This window comes from Monodon monoceros, unplaced genomic scaffold (genome assembly GCF_005190385.1).
Source record: "Monodon monoceros isolate NGI ecotype Baffin Bay Population unplaced genomic scaffold, NGI_Narwhal_1 Super_Scaffold_20, whole genome shotgun sequence".
Lineage (NCBI taxonomy): Eukaryota > Metazoa > Chordata > Mammalia > Artiodactyla > Monodontidae > Monodon > Monodon monoceros.
The window spans coordinates 73,588,309-73,608,699 of record NW_021703777.1 but is presented as its reverse complement, the minus strand read 5'-3'; the positions used below and the strand labels follow the sequence as shown (position 1 = coordinate 73,608,699).

The following is a 20,391-nucleotide window of genomic DNA, read 5'->3' as shown; positions in this document are numbered from 1 at the left end:
CCTTTTGACTCTCTCTAAAGGCACGTACCTCAGGGTAGATTGGGTGTATAAGCCAAGTTGCCAGCCCCAAGCAAAAAAAACGAAAAGGGGGACTTCCCGGGTGGCACAGTGGTTAAGAATCCGCCTGCCAATGCAGGGGAAACGGGTTCAAGCCCTGGTCCGGGAAGATCCCACATGCCGTGGAGCAACTAAGCCCGTGCACCACAGCTACTGAGCCTGTGCTCTAGAGCCCGCGAGCCACAACTAGTGAGCCCACGTGCCACAACTACTGAAGCCTGTGTACCCAGAGCCCGTGCTCCGCAGCAAGAGAAGCCACCGCAATGAGAAGCCCGCGCACCGCAATGAAGAGTAACCCCTGCTCGCCACAACTAGTGAAAGCCTGCGCGCAGCAACGAAGACCCAACGCAGCCAAAAATAAATAAATTTATTTTTTTAAAAAAAGTACTATAATGACTTATAAAGTTAGAAATAAAACTTGAAAACAATCAAACCAAGATCCAACACACAGCCCCCAAATGATACGCTTTTAGAAAATTTATACCTCTTTTTTAGCTGGAGAACTTTTGATTTTCTTAGGAGTTCTTGTCTCTTTCAACTCAATGGCATTTTCTTTTCTTTTTGAGGCCACAGGCTCTGTTTCTTTATTAGAACTTTCTTCTTTTTTTTTCAGTGATGCCAGCTTGGAACTGGTTTTTGGAGAAGAAGTTTCTCCTATTTTATGAGTGGATGACCTGGAATGTTGCTGAGATTCTTTTGAACTTTCACATTTAGTTTGCTTCTTAGGACTGCAGTTCTTTCTGTCATCTGAAAATTGTTCTGTTTTTATTAGGAAGAAGGAAAAGATTATGACTGTTGTTTGTGGAAAATGATACCCAATATCAAGATTATATTTTCATTTTTCAACTGAATAATCTTAGTAGGACACAACATCATATGGTGACTTCATAACATGCACATTAAGATTTTAGTTCTTCGGGGCTTCCCTGGTGGTGCAGTGGTTGGGGGTCCGCCTGCTGATGCAGGGGACACGGGTTCGTGCCCCGGTCCGGGAAGATCCCACATACCGCGGAGCGGCTGGGCCCGTAAGCCATGGCCGCTGATCCTGCGCGTCCGGAGCCTGTGCTCCGCAACGGGAGAGGCCACAACAGTGAGAGGCCCTCATACCGCAAAAAAAAAAAAAAATTAAACATCTGTATATTACTTCTTTGTATAACCAGTTCAAATTAAGCGATCTGCCTTTTTCAGTATAAATTACTCACTAATTGAAATAATATGGTAAACTACATCTGAGAACATGGACTTTATTCCACAGATAAACGTCAATGATCTGAAATTCACACAGAAAAGTTGCTAATTAAAATATGTCACATAAAAAATTGTAATAAAGTCTGAAAGAATCTTGGGATTTCAAGACTAAAATTATATGAACAGATATACTTATAAGATTAAGCCCATCTATATTAACAGATGGTTAGATATCAGGACCACTAAAAAAAAAAACTAAAACCTACAGACAACCAGCAGAAGAGCTTCAGATGACCTGGATAACTATGAGCCACCTCTATCAGCCTGAAACATCTAGTCTTTTGTCTTCATGTACCGAAGTCCACACAGTTGCACTACACTTGGAAATAAACATGAAGCCAAGAGCTATGATACATTTCTCGCAATCAGAGCAGACAGGCATTCTACACCAACTAATATCCAAACAGCTTATCCAGGTATCTAAGTAGAACACGCTCCAGTACTCCTATGAAGTATCTATCTAAGAATACCAGGCAATTACTCAACAGAACGTTTAAAAATGATTACATGAATTTTCTTCGATAAAGATCAATGTTCCAGCTTACTTTTTTCTGCTAGTTTTACCTTTATGAGGATATTTAGGTTTTTCTGCTTTACATAAACTGGCTTGCACAGATGAAAACGTCTCTCTCTCCCCTGGGTCCTTTTGAGCCTAAGAAAACGTAAAAAGTGTCAAATGTGACAAATAACAGGAAAACTATTACCACAAAATACGTTGTTAAAATCAACCAAACATTAAGGGTCATCTTCCAAAGTAGAGGAACAATACAATAAATTTTCATTCATTTATACACAAAATTTCTGGGGCAAATGAAACATGTTTTAGTACTTTTAATTTTACAGATGAGGAAACAGATGAAAGGGTATAAAAAATACATCTATAAAAAATTATGCCAGTTGTTCCCCACTTGTGAGTCTGAAAATGAAAGCCTTGTTTCTGCTGGTTTCATCTCCATTCTCAAATTGTTAGCATTATGCAGTTAAAAACTAAAATCTAAACCCAAAAGAGTAAATTAAAAACAATCTAAAGATCAAAAGAAAAATAGAGTATTTTCTCAAGAGAAAAAAATGTCCATTCTCTTCACTGCTCCTCCAAAACTCTCCAGTTTACAAAGAGGTCACAAACTGGGGTGCATGACACAGCATATTTTTTAAATAATTCTAATTTAAATGCCTTTAGATGAAGTAAGGCATTTCAAATGACAGAGTCCCCACCATACCCTATTGTATTATACCTGCCTGCTGTAAAATCTTTTAGTCAGGTATTGATAATGACAATATTAACAGAATGTGATTCAACAGAAATAAGGCTAATTATTTGGAGATCAAGTGCTTAAAGAAAAAAATCTTGATGCTTTTAGAGATTCCCAAAAATATACTCATTATTATTTGAGACTGTCCTAATACAGATCTTAAAGTTAGCTAACTAGAAACAGCAAAATTATGTTTTTAAAAAGACAGTAATATTAAAGTTATTAAACTTTAGATTCCATTGGAATCTTTATAAATGTTATTCTCTGAACAAGTACATGAGAGCCCCTTTGTGACAGACAGTAAGTAAAAGTTACAACTTGTTTTGTGAAGAAGGGTTTTGGTTGGCTTTGGCTCTATCAACCTTCCTTTAGGAAGAAGAAGTTTCTCAATGAGCTTCTCCAAAAACATTTTTATAAATGAAAATAATTTAGCTTCTCTCTAGCAGAGTTATTCATGGTTATATCTCCAGAGCCTAGACTACACAGGTCTGAAAGGGCACACTGATCTGTACTGTATATTCAGAGTGCAAACAGCCTGGTAAAACACCACCTTTTTGGTCTTGGGTTCTTCATCCAACATGGCTAATGTTCTGGCAAACTCTTCATCTTCATGCAGTTGTCTCTCTAGCTGTAAAAAGTGTCAACACAGTGAGCTGCTTTTTTTCTTTTTGTAAATGAAAAGTTTTAAAATGTGTGGTTCATGATACTTAAAAGAAACTGGAAAAACATTTTCCAGAAAGTAACTAGGACATTTTTTCACTTAATAGCTGAGTATCACAAGTTTGTTTCGTGAAGCCAAATTAGACTGCAGAACATATATTTCTAGTTTTGCAGGCCTCATAGATAAATTGAGCATAAAGTTCCAAGTCTTTAGCTTTTTCTTAATGGTTCCAATGCAACACTTACAGATGTCTCATCTGTATTTATTTTAAACTCTAAAAAGAGTTCAGGAGAGAATCACTATCCTAACAGAAAAACAATAGCCTTGTGGGGGATGTGGAGGGCACACAAAGAAATGAATCTATAAACCAAGAAAATTATATACCTTCTTTGCACACACAGTAAGATACATACTAATGCAACTATCACTAATATCATCAAACTTCTATTTTCAATTACTAATTCAAATGTATCTGTTCTGATATTTTTTTAAATTGAAGTACAGTAGACTTAACAATAGTATATTAGTTTCAGGGGTACAACACAGTAGTAATTTATCTGTCCTGACTTTTGAAAATTTAAGTCATTATATCAGAAGTTTTCCTAAAATGCTAATGTAACACGCAGACATTCGCCTCGCTGTTATTTCCAAATATTTTTACTTTCAGTAAAATGGAGCTCTTCCAGAAGAGAACGTGTGGAAGTAGAATGTATTTCTCATTATATATGAGAAACAGGACCCAAGCAGGATTCTGAAAGAATGTGATAGAAATGGGAAAACAGAGGATTGTGATACAAACTGCCACACCTGGTTTGGAAAAGACAGGGTAAGCCTCCAGTATTTCAGACAGATAAGAAGTCAGGTCCCTAAAAAAATCACTTCATGATTTTACCTAGGCCATCTGTCCTACCCTGAGTCATGTGGATATCTGTATGTAGTTTATAAAATTCAGTGTCGTCAATAAGATGGAAAAAGATTTTGAAAACACAAACTATAAACTGCCAAATTAATAAAACGTGAACAGTCAGTATATTTCAGAAGACTAGAATACTGTTCTCTCAAAACAATTGTTATCAAGAGCCTCTTCTTTGTATATGTATAGCTGAATCACTTTGCTATAAAGCAGAAACTAACACACCATTGTAAAGCAATTATACTCCAATAAAGATGTTTAAAAAAAATAAAAAAGAGCCTCTTCTATGCCAAGCACTAAGATGAACACTGATGTCACAATAGTTGAGACATAAACAGCCCTGGTATGTAGAGTTTAAAGTCTACATACAGGAAGACACTGAAATAGCAATTTAAGAAGACACAAATAAACGTTAATAGTAGCTACAGGGCATACAGAAGGGATTTCTAACATAGTTTAGGGAATATGAGAAAGTGACACTTAAGCTAATAAACAGGAAGGAGGTTCAAACAGCAGGTACCAAGGTCTAAAGCCTCTGACAGAGACAACACTCCCCCTTGAAATACCTTCTTCACTTGGCTTACATAAAATACCAAGCCTTCCTGATTGTCCTACTTCACTAGCCACTTTCTTTAAATCTCCTCTGCTGGATCATCCTTCTCTTCCTGACCTCTCATTGTTAACAGTGCCCCAGAGCTCAATCCTGAGACTTCTTTTCTGTTTACATTCTCTCCCCATGATCTCATCTAGTTACACTGGTTTTAATACCATTCAAATGTTAATGATCCCAAATAAACATCTTCAGTTTAGACCTCTCCCCTGAGCTCCAGATTCCTCTACCGAACTACCCACTCTGCATATCCATTTGGAAGCCTATTAGGCATCTCAAACTTATGTGCGAAACAGAATTCTTGATTTTCCTGTACCAGTGTTCCAGTCTTAATAAATGATATCACCAAGGCTTAGCTGGTGGCGCAGTGGTTGAGAGTCCGCCTGCCGATGCGGGGGACGCGGGTTCGTGTCCCGGTCCGGGAGGATCCCACATGCCGTGGAGTGGCTGGGCCCGTGAGCCATGGCCACTGAGCCTGCGTGTCCGGAGCCTGTGCTCCGCAATGGGAGAGGCCACAGCAGTGAGAGGCCCGCGTACCGCAAAAAAAAAAAAAAAAAAGTTATATCACCATTCACCCAGCTGCTCAAGACGAAAAACATGGAGTCACCTTTGAATCTTCTCTTTCCCTCATACCTTATGTCCAGTCTATCTGCAACAACTTGAAGGTTGCACCTTCAAAGCATATACAGATGATGACCACTTCTCACTACCTCTTCCATTACCCCCATCCTGGTACAAGCCAACATCTTCTCTCACCTCCCCTACCCTAACAGTCTCCAAAATGATCTGCTTTTGTTCTTGCCCACCGTGGTTTCTTTAGCTTCACAGCAGCCAGAATAATTTTCTTTTAAGAGCCATCAAAAGTCATGTCATTTCTCTATTCAATACTCCAATGGCTTCTCATCTCACAGAGACCAAAATCCAAACTCCTTACCATCCCAAGTCCTGGTAGGTACCAAAGACCAGTCATGACATAACAGGATTTGCTGCTGGCCATTTCTTCCAAACTCATCAAACTCAAACATTTCTACCTCAGGATGCTTACACCTGCTATTCTCTATGTTTAGAGGAAACCTTCCTCCAGGTAGAAGGAAGCCCCACGGCTCACCATTATCATGAATTATGTGCCCCAATGTCACTTCCTCAGAGGGGTTTTCCTAACCCCCGTGTTTCAAATAGAACACTCATAACCCCACTGATCACACCAAACATCTATTCCTTTACTTTTCCTCGTGGCATTTATAATGATCTGACTTTTTTTTTTTAATTTCAGTATCCTTAACACCTAGAAGTGTGCCACGCACTCGGTAAGTGCTCGATAAATACTTACTGGATGAATATAACAGGTTCACTACAAAGGGCACTCTGAACTGAAGATAGATTTAGAGATCACCAGCATATGCATAGTACTTAAAGCCAGAGGAATAGATGAGATTGCCCAGAGGGGAAAGAGAAGAGATATGACCAAGTTAAATTATTTTAAAGGAGGCTTTAAAATAAAGGAGGCTTCCATTCAAAGAAATCTAATAATAAATCTTTAGTTATCCCCTGCTCTCATCATTTATCTTTTATATAAACTTAGATTTTCATATAGTATTAGATTTTAACTTATTTTACACATAACTCTTACAATGAGGCTCAATCCAAAATGAAACTAGAACTATCTTAATCGCCTGCCTGGGTAGACTAAATAGCAAGTGACAACATCAAGGTGCTAATGATATCTACAGAAAATGCTAATACCTCTGCATCTTCATCAAGTTGCAATTGCTTGGCGATGGCTTCATCATTTAATCTGGAATCATCTGCATTCTGTGGAGGCTATATTTCAAGGAAAATCAAGCAAGATCAGCATAAACCTTAAGTTCAAAGTAAGGTGCTTTTTCTTAACTGTAGCTAAATAAATACACCAATGAGAGATAAATGTATCAGTTATGAAATAGACTCAATGCACACCAGCCAAAAAATTATGTTCATGGCTACTCCGTGACCACATCCAATTTCTTAACAAGCAAATATGCTACAGACAGATGATTCTCACTGAATTCTATTGAAATGTTCAAAAGAAGTACCCAAAAAAAACCCTAGAGACTAATGTCTTCGCTTCAGAAGTAGTCCAGAAAATTGGCACACCAACACATGAGAAAGATTACACTGTCTAATGGAGGTACTGATGAAATCAACACACACACTGCTCGGCAGGCTTCCACGCAGGGAACTACTTTCACTAACTTATCTGTATTTGTTTCCTAAATGTCCAGGAAAAGATGAATCCAACATCAGCCAAAATAGAGTAGGTCACAAATATAGCACAGGGAAGCTCTATTCTAAGTTATGTGTTCATGACCTCATTTGGGAACAATTATATTGTCTGAGGTCAAGAGTAAAATGAGTTTGCATTCGAGTATTTAAATTCTAAGAATCATAATTTATTCTTATGATTTAAATGATCTTTTCTCACTTTCAAACATCAAAAACTTAAATGTGTGATATTCTAACTTGGTCGTCCTCCAACATAATAGCAATTACATTTTACCCATAATCATAGGAAAATTATTTTCATCAATAAAATGTTGGTCTATTCATAAAATCCAATTTCACCTCTTATTAATAACTGAACGGGTACAAATCCTGAACATTCTTGCTTGCCTGTAGAACACTCACCTCTTTTCTTTTGCTTGCCACCATCTTCTTAGCCGATCTTTGGACACTTGCAGTTCCAAAATAATCAAGCACTGATGTGGGGGTAAGCTTCATTGGTGACAAAGGCTTATTCTTAGTGTTTAGTGTCTTAGTGTTTTCTTCATTCTTTTTCATGTTTGATGCTCCAAGATAACTATTTGGAGATCCTCCATTCTCTTTTGATTTAGAGGCTGCCTTCTTACACACAAAGTCGTCTTCTTCATCTTAAATGAAATATGACCAAATATGGCTTGTAAAATATCAATTCTGATTACAAAAGCAACCACTTCCACCAACTTTATAAAAAATATACAAGTGCTATGGGATGCTAATGATTTTCTTTTCTTCCTATCTCCTAAATTCAACAGTTATCCTCACATTTACCAGTGCCAGGTCTGTAATACACCATCTCCCCCAATTACTACCCAGAGTACACAAACGTGTATATTTACTCATGTATTCAACAAATAATTACTGAGCATCCATTATGTGCTAGGCACTGAGGATACAGCAGCAAATAAAAAAGACAAAATCCCTCCCGTCATGGAGCTTGGAACCTAGAAGAGGAAACAGATACAGAAATAAATAAACATATACTGTCAAGTTATACGTGCTATGAAGAAAAGTAAGACAGGGGCTTCCCTGGTGGCGCAGTGGTTGAGAGTCCGCCTGCCGATGCAGGGGACACAGGTTTGTGCCCCAGTCCGGGAAGATCCCACATGCCGCAGAGCGGCTGGGCCCATGAGCCACGGCCACTGAGCCTGCGTGTCCGGAGCCTGTGCTCCGCAACGGGAGAGGCCACAGCAGTGAGAGGCCCGAGTACCGCAAAAAAAAAAAAAAAAAGTAAGACAGAATGAAAGAATTAGAGAGTGATGAAGGGTGCTCTTTTAGACAGAGTAGTCAGGGAAAGCTTCTTTGATAAGCCACATTTGAACAGAGCCCTGAAATGAAGTTACCTCAGGCAAGAATGTTCAGGCAATGAAAACTACAAGTGCAGAAGCCTTAAACTGAGTGTGCTTGGAGATCCCTGTGACTGCAGCAGAATGAAGGGGGTACACCACAAGAGTTAAGGTGAGAGAGGTAGAGGCCAAATCCCATAGAACTCTGTAGATCACAGAAGGAATTTTAGGTTTTATTTTAGAATGGGAATCCACCAGAGAATTTTCAGCAGAGTTGTGCGTAATCCAACTTAAGTCACATCCTTTGGAGAACACACTGTCAAGGGATAAAAGCGAATGCAGGGAGACCATTTAGGAAGATATTCTACACAGTTCCAGAAGAAATGCTGAAGCCTCGGACTAGGGTGGTATTTGCAGAGGTGTTACGAAGTTGTCAGAGTCTAGCTATACATCGAAGGTGGAGTATCTAGCAGTATCTAACCATTCATTGAAGACTGTATAAACACTTTGTCTTGTAACATTTTCTTTCCAGAAAGTTTCCATTGAACATCTGGTTTTAAAAGTCTTTCTAGGGCTTCCCTGGTGGCGCAGTGGTTGAGAGTCCGCCTGCCGATACAGGGGACACAGGTTTGTGCCCTGGTCCGGGAAGATCCCACATGCCGCGGAGCGGCTGGGCCCGTGAGCCATGGCTGCTGAGCCTGCGCGTCCGGAGCCTGTGCTCCGCAACCGGAGAGGCCACACCAGTGAGAGGCCTGTGTACCACAAAAAAAAAAAAAAAAAAAAGTCTTTCTAAGCACTCATGACAATGCATAGATAATTAAAGACCCCAAAAATGCACCTCAAAAGGGCCTCAGTAAACTTTTTTGTTTGATTCAGTGATTCACAAGATAAAAAGCTTTTTACTTTGGCCTAATAACAAAAGAAATCCAATAAAAAGAAAAATCTAAAAGGCAGCCGTAAAGACTAGGTCAGGTCAATGTGGGGGAGGGAGGGTTCACTTTGTAAGTTTGGTGTTCAAGGCCACACATGAATGGGTCTTACCTCCTCTCAAGTACTCATTCAACTACTAGGGTTTGCTAAGGGTCATACGTGCCAAGCACTGTGCTGTTCCTAGGTGCTGCCATCTCAAACAAAAAAGTATCCAAGATATGTAAAAATCAAAAAGGATTTAGCCTTACTCTCTAATTATTATATTTATATTAAAATTAAACTATAAACTTTACAAAGCATAAATAACTTACAGGTTTCTGAGTACTAAATGTAAAAAGTAATCCACTATTTAAAGCAAGAGCAGAGTAGACACCTCTGAGGATGTCCATACAGTTCACTATAAGCCTACTTTCCCTAAGGACTTACACCCCACTCCACCCTCCAAGGGCCTCCAATAACCACAGATATATTTATTAGATGGTTCCATATTCCTTGCCATCACAAACAGGACCAGGAGTGAGCACCTGAACAAGGTGGGGTGAATCTTACCCTTGATCAGTTTGCTGAACTCATGTGTTTAAACTAAGGTGCTAAAGGTTTATTTTTGCATTCAATGACATTCAGCAATGGCCTTCTAATAAATTCCATTTTGCTTACAACAAGCTAGGTTTTCTTCTTAACCTGCAACCAAAGATTTTAGTTAAAGCATACTTGTTTTCTTATCTTCAACTATAGCCAATCTACCTTCAAGATTAAATTAAAAATTCATTCATCAATCTTTCTAAGCACATCCAAGGCTTGATACACGTACCAGATTTCAATCCATGTATTGACAAGAGTCAACAGACTAAGTTCAGTCACTCATATATCTGTTCTTCCTACATGACGAGTCCTTCTCTGCCTCTGCCATCTGCTTCAGATGGTTCTGCAAAGGCTAGGTGACATTATCCCCATTCCACTTAGGTACAATAGCCATGCAAATCACTCATAACAGTCCTAGTAACCACTGAGAACATAATCTGAAACTCCTTCCTTCTTCTCTAAGATAACAACATGAAGAATTGTTATATTACTGAAATCCAATTTTTTATAATTTAAGGTTTGTCTATTTTAAATCTCTAGACACAGTTAAGCTGTAGCGTAACCAAACCAGTAGCATTCAACAACAAACTATTCTACCTTAGCAGTCAAAACAAATTATATGAAATGTCCTTAAAAGAAGATTCAAAACAAAATTAACATTGCTGGGACTTCCCTGGTGGCGCACTGGTTAAGAATCCTCCTGCCAATGTAGGGGACACAGGTTCAATCCCTGGTCCGGGAAGATCCCACATGCCACGGAGCTACTAAGTCTGTACGCTACAACTACTAAGCCTGTGCTCTAGAGCCCGTGAGCCACAACTACTGAAGCCCGCGCACCTAGAGCTCATGCTCCGCAACAAGAGAAGCCACTGCAACGAGAAGCCCGTGCACCGCAATGAAGAGTAGCCCCCGCTTGCCGCAAATAGAGAAAGCCCACGTGCAGCAACGAAGACCCAATGGAGCCAAAAATAAATAAATAAATAAATAAATAAATAAATTTATTTTAACAAATAATAATAACATTGCTGATATCCTGGCTTTAATAAAAATAAAATAAAATAAGAAAGCCACAAAACTGGAACCTCCTAAGTATAGATATCCAATATATCTCCTTAGGCAGTAAGTGCAAAGTTAAAAGCATATCTAGTGTATACAAGACAAGACTTCCAATCTTATCGAGAGCTTATTAAATTTTATAATTTTTACTTGGTTTGTTTTGAATTCAACAACTGTACTTCTGGGAAGGAAGGATTTCCTTAATGGAGAAAGGACAAAATTAAATTGTATCTGCAAAATGACAGTCTTCTACTAGTTTCTCCCTCACTTTAAAAATGCCCAAAGCAGTAACATTCCATTTCCACTACCCCTAGCCATGTGTACAAGCAGTATGACAGAAAATCCCAGAACTGAACGGACCAAGTCAACCACTATGTTTTTCTGTTATAGTTCTTCCCCTACACTCAAGAACTTCCTTAGTATATAAAATATTGTAACTGTCCTTGAGCAATTAACTCAAACAAGATCAATCACTGATATCTGGTATAGACTCAGAAAGGGAAACAATGGTATTGTAGATATTTGCAATCCCTAGCTTAACGCTTTCTCCAGCAATCTCATAAATATTCACAGGTGACAGATGAGCATGAAATCTAGTGAGATCAAGAATTTCTAAGACTATCAGATTAAAAAGATTGTTGGCAAGGGTGTAGGGAAATGGGACCTTTACATACGCAATAGGCAATAGTATTTTTAAATAGTAAATTAAAAAAATCTTTATGGGGGGCAATCTTGCAACATGTATCAAAACCTCACATATGCATACCCATTAGTTGGACCCAGCAATTCCACTTCTTTTTTTAATTTTTTTAAATTTTGGCCGCACCAGGTCTTAGTCACTGCACGCAGGATCTTCATGGCGGCACACGGGATCTTTAGTTGCAGCATGCATGTGGCATCTAGTTCCTTGACCAGGGATCCAACCTGGGCCCCCTGCATTGGAAGCACAGTCTTACCCACTGGATCACCAGGAAAGTCCCAGCAATTCCACTTCTAACTAACTAGTCTAAAAACAAAACAGGGGGTCTTCCCTGGTGGCGCAGTGGTTAGGAATCCACCTGCCAATGCAGGGCCACGGGTTCGAGCCCTGGTCCAGGAAGATCCCACATGCAGCGGGGCAACTAAGCCCGTGCACCACAACTAACGAGCCCGCACTCTAGACCCCACGAGCCACAACTACTGAAGCCCACGGGCTTAAAGCCTGGGCTCTGCAAAAAGAGAAGCCACCGCAATGAGAAGCCCGCGCACCGCAACGAAGACCCAACGCAGCCAAAAATAAATAAGTTAACTAAATAAAATTTAAAATAAATAAATAAAAACAGGGACTTCCATGGTGGTCCAGTGGGTAAGACCCCACGCTTCCACTGCAGGGGGCAAAGGTTCGATCCCTGGTCTGGGAACGAAGATCCCACATGCTGCACACCGAGGCCAAAAAAAAAAAAAACAAATGAACACGTACACAAAGATATATGTACAAAAATGCTTATCATGGCATTTGTTCATTCAAACGTATGGAGGGCTTCCCTGGTGGCACAGTGGTTGAGAGTACGCCTGCCGATGCAGGGGACACGGGTTCGTGCCCCGGTCCGGGAAGATCCCACATGCCGCGGAGCGGCTGGGCCCGTGAGCCATGGCCACTGAGCCTGCGTGTCCGGAGCCTGTGCTCCGCAACGGGAGAGGCCACAACAGTGAGAGGCCCGCGTACCGCAAAAAACAAACAAACAAAAAAAATAAAATAAATAAAAGTATGGAGAACAGACTGCAAGAGGGCAAGAAAAGATGAAGGAAAAATTAAGGGACTAATACAGTTTAGGCAAAAAAGACAGCCTCAACTATGACAGTTGCACCAAAGATAGAGATAAGTGAACATTGTTTATAAAGTGAGAAAACAAATAACCTGAATACCTACTATTATGTTCAACCATGTAATGAATTATGCAGCAACAGAAAATTATAATGCATATCCATATTTACTGACATCAAGATATTCATATGTGTATTAAACGATAAAAGAGATATTACAAGATGTTTAGTGATATATCTAAATCTACCCATCTATATATTTATAGATATGCTTTTAAATTCATGTTCAAAGATCTGAAAAGAATAAAATGTTTTCACCTTTCATCTCTGGATAGGGGATTGTGGGTGATTTTTCATTTCTTTCATCGTATCTTTTTTATCTGTATATTACACTTCTCTTTCTTTTTAACCTACATCTAATATTTTACAACAAATTGACTATCTCCTAGAAACTCTCCGTCCCCTTGGCTTTCTGAGACAGAAGAGGTTTGGCTTTAGTTTCTCCCTCCTCTCCATTTTTCTTTGCTTACTTATTTCATCATTCATTAGCTTCTCTGCTTATTCTGTCACTAGCTTCAGGGGCTTCATGGTATCTTTTTATCTAATTTATGATACAATTAGTTTATAATAGTTATCATTATTGAGCATTAAACTCCATGCCAGGTACTCTACCACATTCTTTATAATGCATTATCTTTAGTCAACTAGTTCTCTTATTCCATACATGGATTCCATTTTCCACATTCCTGGCAAACGCAGACTGGCCTTAAATACTTTCAAAATGGAGCAGTGTAATTCAACGTGACCTCCTCTTTCTTTGGTGAACAGCACTACTGTATTCTTTAGAAAAGTTCTTCCTTACATTAAGCCAAAACACTTCCCTGTGAATTCCACCTATTTTCCCTAATTAATCTTTTTTCACATTCAGTGTTTGAAGACTGCCTTCGTTCTCTTCTTTAGCTCCTCTTCCCTACAAATGGTAAAGTTTCAAACCACTCACCATTTGGGTTATTGGAAAGATTAGATTTTTAAAAATCAAAGTGCCCAGTATAGTACCTCGCCATGTTATAATAAACATTCAATAAACAATAAAGCAGTATTCTCTGGTGAAAACATTACTGAACCAGAAGTCCAGAAAACTAAAATGCTAACCTGACTTCGGCTTTCTATTGTTATTTTAATTAATTATCTGGGATTCGTTGTCCTCTGCAAAATGTTGGACCAGACAAACTCTTTTAAGATTTTTCCTTCTATAATTGTGAAAAATCTGTGGATAGTCACATAGATTTTGTAGCTACTATACTCAATACTGGTGAGAATGTGATAAGTCTGTACTAATATAAACACTAACTATGAAAGTGTAAACTACTGGGTTAGCCAAAACAGTTTGTTTGGGTTTTTCCGTAACATCTTATGAAAAACCTCAACGAACTTTTTGGTCAATCCAACAGTATGACTTCTCTAGAAAGCAACTGGGCAAAATATATCTAGAACCTTAAAGAAGTTCATAACCTTTAGCATAGTAATTCTTAGAGATAATGAGAGGTGCTGACAAACATTTATATACAAATATATTCATCACACTACTAAAAACATTAAAAATGTAGGCAACAAAAATAATTAAAAGTGGAAGAGCTATATACATTGTGATCTAGTCATACAATGAATTCATGCAGTCATAAAAAATTAAGCCCAAATTTCAAAGCTCAAAAAAAAATTATGAAAACAGTAAAATTAAGCTGGCAAAAAACCAAAAATGCATCACTTTGTTCTTTAGGTTAGCCTTAAACATCACTCCTAAAAGAGAGCTTCTTTCCATAGCCTTCTCTACTAGAGATCTTTTTACAATGGGTTTAAAGTTAACAATGTCTTCAAGCTACAGATCCCAAAAATATACTACATCTAAACACAGACATAATTTTATAAACATTTTCATAAATACTGAGTAAAAATGTAATTTTCAAGAAAAAATATGGAAATATTCCGCATGAAATTTCAAGTATGTTTTCACTGTACTGAGCAAAAATTGTATACAAGGTCCTTTGTTCTCTATTAACCACAAAATAAATGGTTCTCCAAGTCCCCTTGGAAAACAGGAGCAATTCTAGTGAAATACAGTTATGCAAAAAGGAAAAAAAATATTGACTTGCTTGATTTAATGCTTATTTAGTGCCCTGTGATTTGTGAACTTCTCCACAGTCCTTATAGTTACATGGACCTGTAACTATAAGGCTGTGACCATCCTTATGTAAAATAAATATTTTACGATTCTACACAGTGTGTAGACATGAAACATCCCAAATAAAGTTATGGTTGTTTTTCTTTTTTAACATTTGTTCTTGTTTTCTAATAAGCCTAAATTTGTTCTGCCTTGTCAGAAGCCAAAGGCAAAACTGTGTTCTCTTCTTCGCATTAACTTAAGATAATGATAAATAGATCTAAGTCAAATTTCTGTGACCTAGTTGAAAATCATGGGCAACGGAACACTTAGAACCTCCCCCCAGGATATCTGACTCCTTATAAAAACACCATTTATTTTTATTTATATACAACATAACCTCAAATGTGGTAAGAATCACCACGTAAACTAGCATTATCCAACATACAGCAGAGGAATTGCCTGGAAGAGAAGATTGCTTTGCCACTCTGAGTAAGATACATTCATTTATTTAAAAGGATAACAAATGAAAGAGCAAGAAAATAATGTGCAGGTCTCTAAAAAAATCTAATTCTGAAGTTCCTACTGCTGAGAGTTTGGGATTCTGATTTTTTTCCCTCAGTGTGAAATACACAGAAACCAAATTAATGGAGACCATCCTAGAGAATCTGGTTACAGAGATTAAAAATAATTTATTTTGCAACAAGTCAAAAACTAAAATGGGAATCTGAGTCTTTAGAGCCTTTTTCTACTAAGTTCCTTTTCAATACTTCCTTGAGTCAAAAATCCAAACTGTCATTTTGGTTGTGGACATAGAGAAAGGTTCATGCATATTCCAAGTCTTCAATAAATATTTGTTTATTAAGTGGTTGGAAAAGAAACTACACATATCATCTTTGCACCGCTTATGGGGTGTGAGAATCGGACATTCTGGGGTGAATCACTGAATGATTTATGTGGTGAATCAGATATATTTCAGTATAATGAAATAAAACTGAGACTGCTCATCCTTAATCAAGAAATTTAGAGATATCATGATTCTTTACTAATAAATCCTCTTAGAATCAAATGGAGTCAGTTATATTTTAAGAATAAAATTACTTAATAATTCATGAGGTCTAGTGAGGTAGCTAAGTAATGATATTTATCATTAAGAGAAAAAAGTACTGGCTTGTGCTGTGATGTTATCTACCATATAGAGTCCTCCCCAGAGCAGGAAGAACAGGCCATGGAAAGTCACAGCTGGTTTCAATTACTAAGAAAACAATGCAGGAGAAGAAAGTGGAACATTTTACTACTTACTCACCTCCTTCCTCCATCTCCACTGCATCTCACAGGAGAAGAAAAAGGAGGTTCAGGGTTAGGGGAGGGAGGGCTTAGACGACTAGCCACAGGTACATTATCCAGAGCTTCTTACAACTCTAAAGCATGAAACAGGCAACAGAAGGAAAACTCGACTGACCGGAAGAGTTAAGGGAGTGGTTCAGCAATGCGATTCACCACTTCCATTCACATTCCACTTCCCCGCACATGAGAGGACATAACAACGCTGGTTTCTATGCTAAGACCAAGTATAAATCACCTGTATATTGTTTTATTAGTGCTTAATGACATTTTCGTAACATAATCCTACTTCCTTAGCATTCTCGAATACGATCCTGTATCTCTCATACTTTCAGAAGTACCTGACAACAAAATATGTGTCACCAGAAAACAACAGTCTGTTCATTTTCAAAGATGTTTCAGACACTCAATAATCATTCCAGATACTCTAGTGCTTCATTATTCACTATGTCCTTTTCAGTTCTCCTTCTTCATATGCCACTGATTTTTTTTTCAGGTCTCATAATATGCACTACTGAAAGGGGACTGAAGAGCAAACTAGGGAAAAAAGACTACAAGAAAGAATCTAGCTCTTATAATGATGCTCTAGTCAAAATGAATTTGGGAATGAAATTGCTAAAGGATATCTGTGACCTTGAATCATCATATAAAATGGAAGAAGTCTCTAAAGATTAAAGAGGAGAAATGGAGTCCTAATTGTCGAAAAGAGAAAGGCAGATCCCCAACTACAGAAATATAGAAGGAGAAAGGTTTGGTTACAGTTCTACACAACAATATAAGAGCAGGGCAAAAAGAGAGTATTTACAGATGGCCAACAGTCACATGAAAAGCTGCTCAACATGGCTAATTATTAGAGAAATGCAAATCAAAACTACAATGAGATATCACCTCACTCCAGTTAGAATGGCCATCATTAAAAAGTCAACAAATAACAAATGCTGAAGAGGGGGTGGAGAAAAGGGAACCCTTCTACACTATTGGTGGGAATGTAAGTTGGTGCAACCACTATGGAAAACAGCACGGAGGTTCCTCAGAAAACTAAAAATAGAACTACCGTATGAACCAGCAATCCCACTACTGGGCATATATCTGGACAAAACTATAATTCAAAAAGATACGTGCACCCCAGTGTTCACAGCAGCACTATTCACAACAGCCAAGACATGGAAACAACCTAAATGTCCATCGACAGATGAATGGATAAAGATGTGGTACATATATACAATGGAATACTACTCAGCCATAAAAAAGAATGAAATAATGCCATTTGCAGCAACATGGATGCAACTAGAGATTATCATACTAACTGAAGTCAGAAAGAGAGACGAATACCATATGATACCACTTATATGTGGAATCTAAAATGACACAAATGAACTCATCTACAAAACAGAAACAGACTCACAGACATAGAGAACAGACTTGTTGTTGCCAAGGGGGAGGGGGGGGAGGGAGGGATGGAGCGGGAGTTTGGGGTTAGCAGATGCAAACTATTATATATAGAATAGATAAACAACAAGGTCCTACTGTATAGCACAGTAAGCTATATTCAGTATCCTGTGATAAACCATAATGGAAAAGAATATGAAAAAGAATGTACATATATGTATGACTGAATTACTTTTCTGTATAGCAGAAATTAACACATTATAAATCAACTATACTTCAATAAAAAATTAAAATAAAAAACAAACAAACACCAAAAAGAGAGTATTTAACAGAAGCAGACAGAGACTCACTGAGATTAAACTATGCTGGCCTGAGCCATCATTTATTCTTTAGGACTAGTAGATGAGATGAATATTAGAAACAGGGATGTCTGGACTGTAACAAAGCATCTACCAAATTGTCTTCCGATAGGCTATGGCAGGGTTTTTAACCTCTGCATTATTGACATCTTGAGCCAAATAATTGTTGTAGGGGGCTCTCTAGTGCACCATAGGATGTTTAGTAGCAACTCTGGCCTCTACCAACTAGATGCCACAGCATCCGCCAGTTGTGATGACCAAAAATAGCACTCCAGATATGCCAGATTTTTTGCTGCAAGGCAAAATCACCCTTGATTAAGAAGCACTGATTTATGGCAAGATGGAGAAATACAAGATACGTAACAGTGGTTTCTGAGATTCATTAACTAATTGCAAAGCTCTTCAGAAGAAACTGAAAAGCTGTATCCAGGATGCTGATATTCGATCACGTCAATTTTGAAAAAGGTTTCTTTACATGTCCCTTAATACTAAACAATTTTACTAATGATTCAGAAAGAAATACACAGATAGGTTTATCAAATTTGTAGAAGATATGAAATCAGATGATATAAAAAATAAGTGGATGAGGGGCATCCAAAGAACTACAGGATTCTTTCACACTGAAGCTTTGTGCAACCTTAGATTGAAAATTGATTCTTTGAGAGTAAGTTTTCTTAAAGCAAGTCAGCTCTGATATAAGGTAGTTTTGAAGATCAAATGAGACAGACAGGAAACATAAGCCATATAATAAATAATGTTATTCCATTCCATGAAGTCAGTATAAAAGTGTTTTGAAAAAAATTTATAATAGTATACAAGACAAAATTTATGTTAACATTATTAAGGTCGAATTCTCCCTGCCTTTCACATGGACACAGAGGTTTCAAGTAAAGTAAGAGATTCCTACACAGATGATACTGTAATTAAGAAAATACAAGGTATGATACAATACTAGGTAGTATTAATCTGGTGTAAGTAAATCTGTGAAAGTTTATAAATTGAATTTTTTAAAGTAGATTTTCCTCTTTCTATAAGTTAGAAAGTAGTGAATAATGCACATGAAATAGCACTACTGATTTCCAAACTTCACATTATTCTCCTTTCTAGTATACACAGTACGTAAATCTCCATGTTAAATCCTACCAAAACCTTTGACGTTTATCTCAAATTTCTCTCTCTCCCAGGAAATGTTTCCTGAACTTCCAAAATAAAAGTTACCTCTCTCATGCCCAAATATCCTTGGAAGATATTTTTATCACTGTTAATTGTTTCCTTGTATTACAATTTTTATGTAAAAGGCTTATCTCCCCAGTAGAGTTTAAGCCCTTGAAGACAGGGCTGAACTTTATTCTCTTATCTATTTCATAGATTGTCCAGTATGCTGTTGGGCACAAACAGTGAACAATCACGTTTGTTTGTTAAATAAATAAATCAGTGAGAATTTAATATTGTTAAATGAAACTATTCAAATGTAAAATTAAAAAAAAAAAAAGATGACAGAATCAGAATACAAAACCCTGGAAGCTAACAAGATAAAAACGTAAGAGTTTCAGAAAAAAATTTTCAGAAAAAAAATTTAATAAGGATAAACATAAAGTCCCTTTTCTGGACCTGAGAAGCACAAAGTGGAACCCCCTTCTATTCTTCATAATATAGGTGAATAAACTACACCCTTAAAACAAATGCCACTTAACCTCAAGAAATTCTATTCTCTTTTAAGTGATAATACCCTTCATTGGGAATTGTCCACTTATTGATGGTTAAATATGTTCTATTACAATGAAGCATAAATATGTTCACATCAATAATCCAATATCCCAAATAAGAGTATAAGAAAAATTAAATGCATACTATTAAAATTTACTATGCAGAAGTTTAAAAGGATGAGATAGGAATCTTTCTGTATTGAAAGAGAGAGAGGCTGAGGGGTGGGGAGGGAGGGAGGGGAGAAAAGGAGAGAAGGAAGGAGGAAGGGAAGGAGACACTAAGTTATGAAAAAGCAAGCTGCAGAAATGTTACAAGATGCCACTCTCAAATACGTGTATATATGTAAATATACATGTGTGTACATATATATTTTTTAAATTTATATAGCTATGTAGGGCAAAAGGGATGGATGAAGGAATGGAACATTTTTTATCTGAATTGTTTCTTTTTCAGTGAGAATGTGTTACTTAGGTAATTCTGAATAATATTAATCTAAATACTCATCCTCAAAAATCTAAACTTAGTTTCTTTTATAGTCTTATAAAGACTATAAATATTAATAGTATTATTAACTTTTAATATTGATTTTAAATCCATATTAATTTTTGAACAAGTATAATGAAAGAAATATAATACACAGTTCTTAGGTTTCCTCTCACTTCCAGGAAATTCTCTGTCTCAGCCACACTGGGTTTCCCTGAAAATATCTAAGAGAAGTTCTCTATCCTATACAGAAATCT

At 37.4% G+C, this 20,391-nt stretch overlaps 1 protein-coding gene across 3 annotated transcripts in view; it reads right to left on the bottom strand.

Moving 5' to 3' along the window:
* RFC1 (replication factor C subunit 1) overlaps positions 1-20,391 on the bottom strand; it is an 83,108-nt gene that overhangs the window by 31,837 nt on the left and 30,880 nt on the right. For all 3 annotated transcript variants that reach the window (XM_029234604.1, XM_029234602.1, XM_029234603.1), the window contains exons 5-9: positions 7,407-7,648; positions 6,486-6,563; positions 3,109-3,186; positions 1,870-1,957; positions 542-816 (exon numbers count right to left, since the gene is read on the bottom strand). In XM_029234604.1, coding sequence (XP_029090437.1) covers positions 542-816; positions 1,870-1,957; positions 3,109-3,186; positions 6,486-6,563; positions 7,407-7,648 — 761 coding nt within the window. The remainder of the gene's footprint in view (positions 1-541; positions 817-1,869; positions 1,958-3,108; positions 3,187-6,485; positions 6,564-7,406; positions 7,649-20,391) is intronic.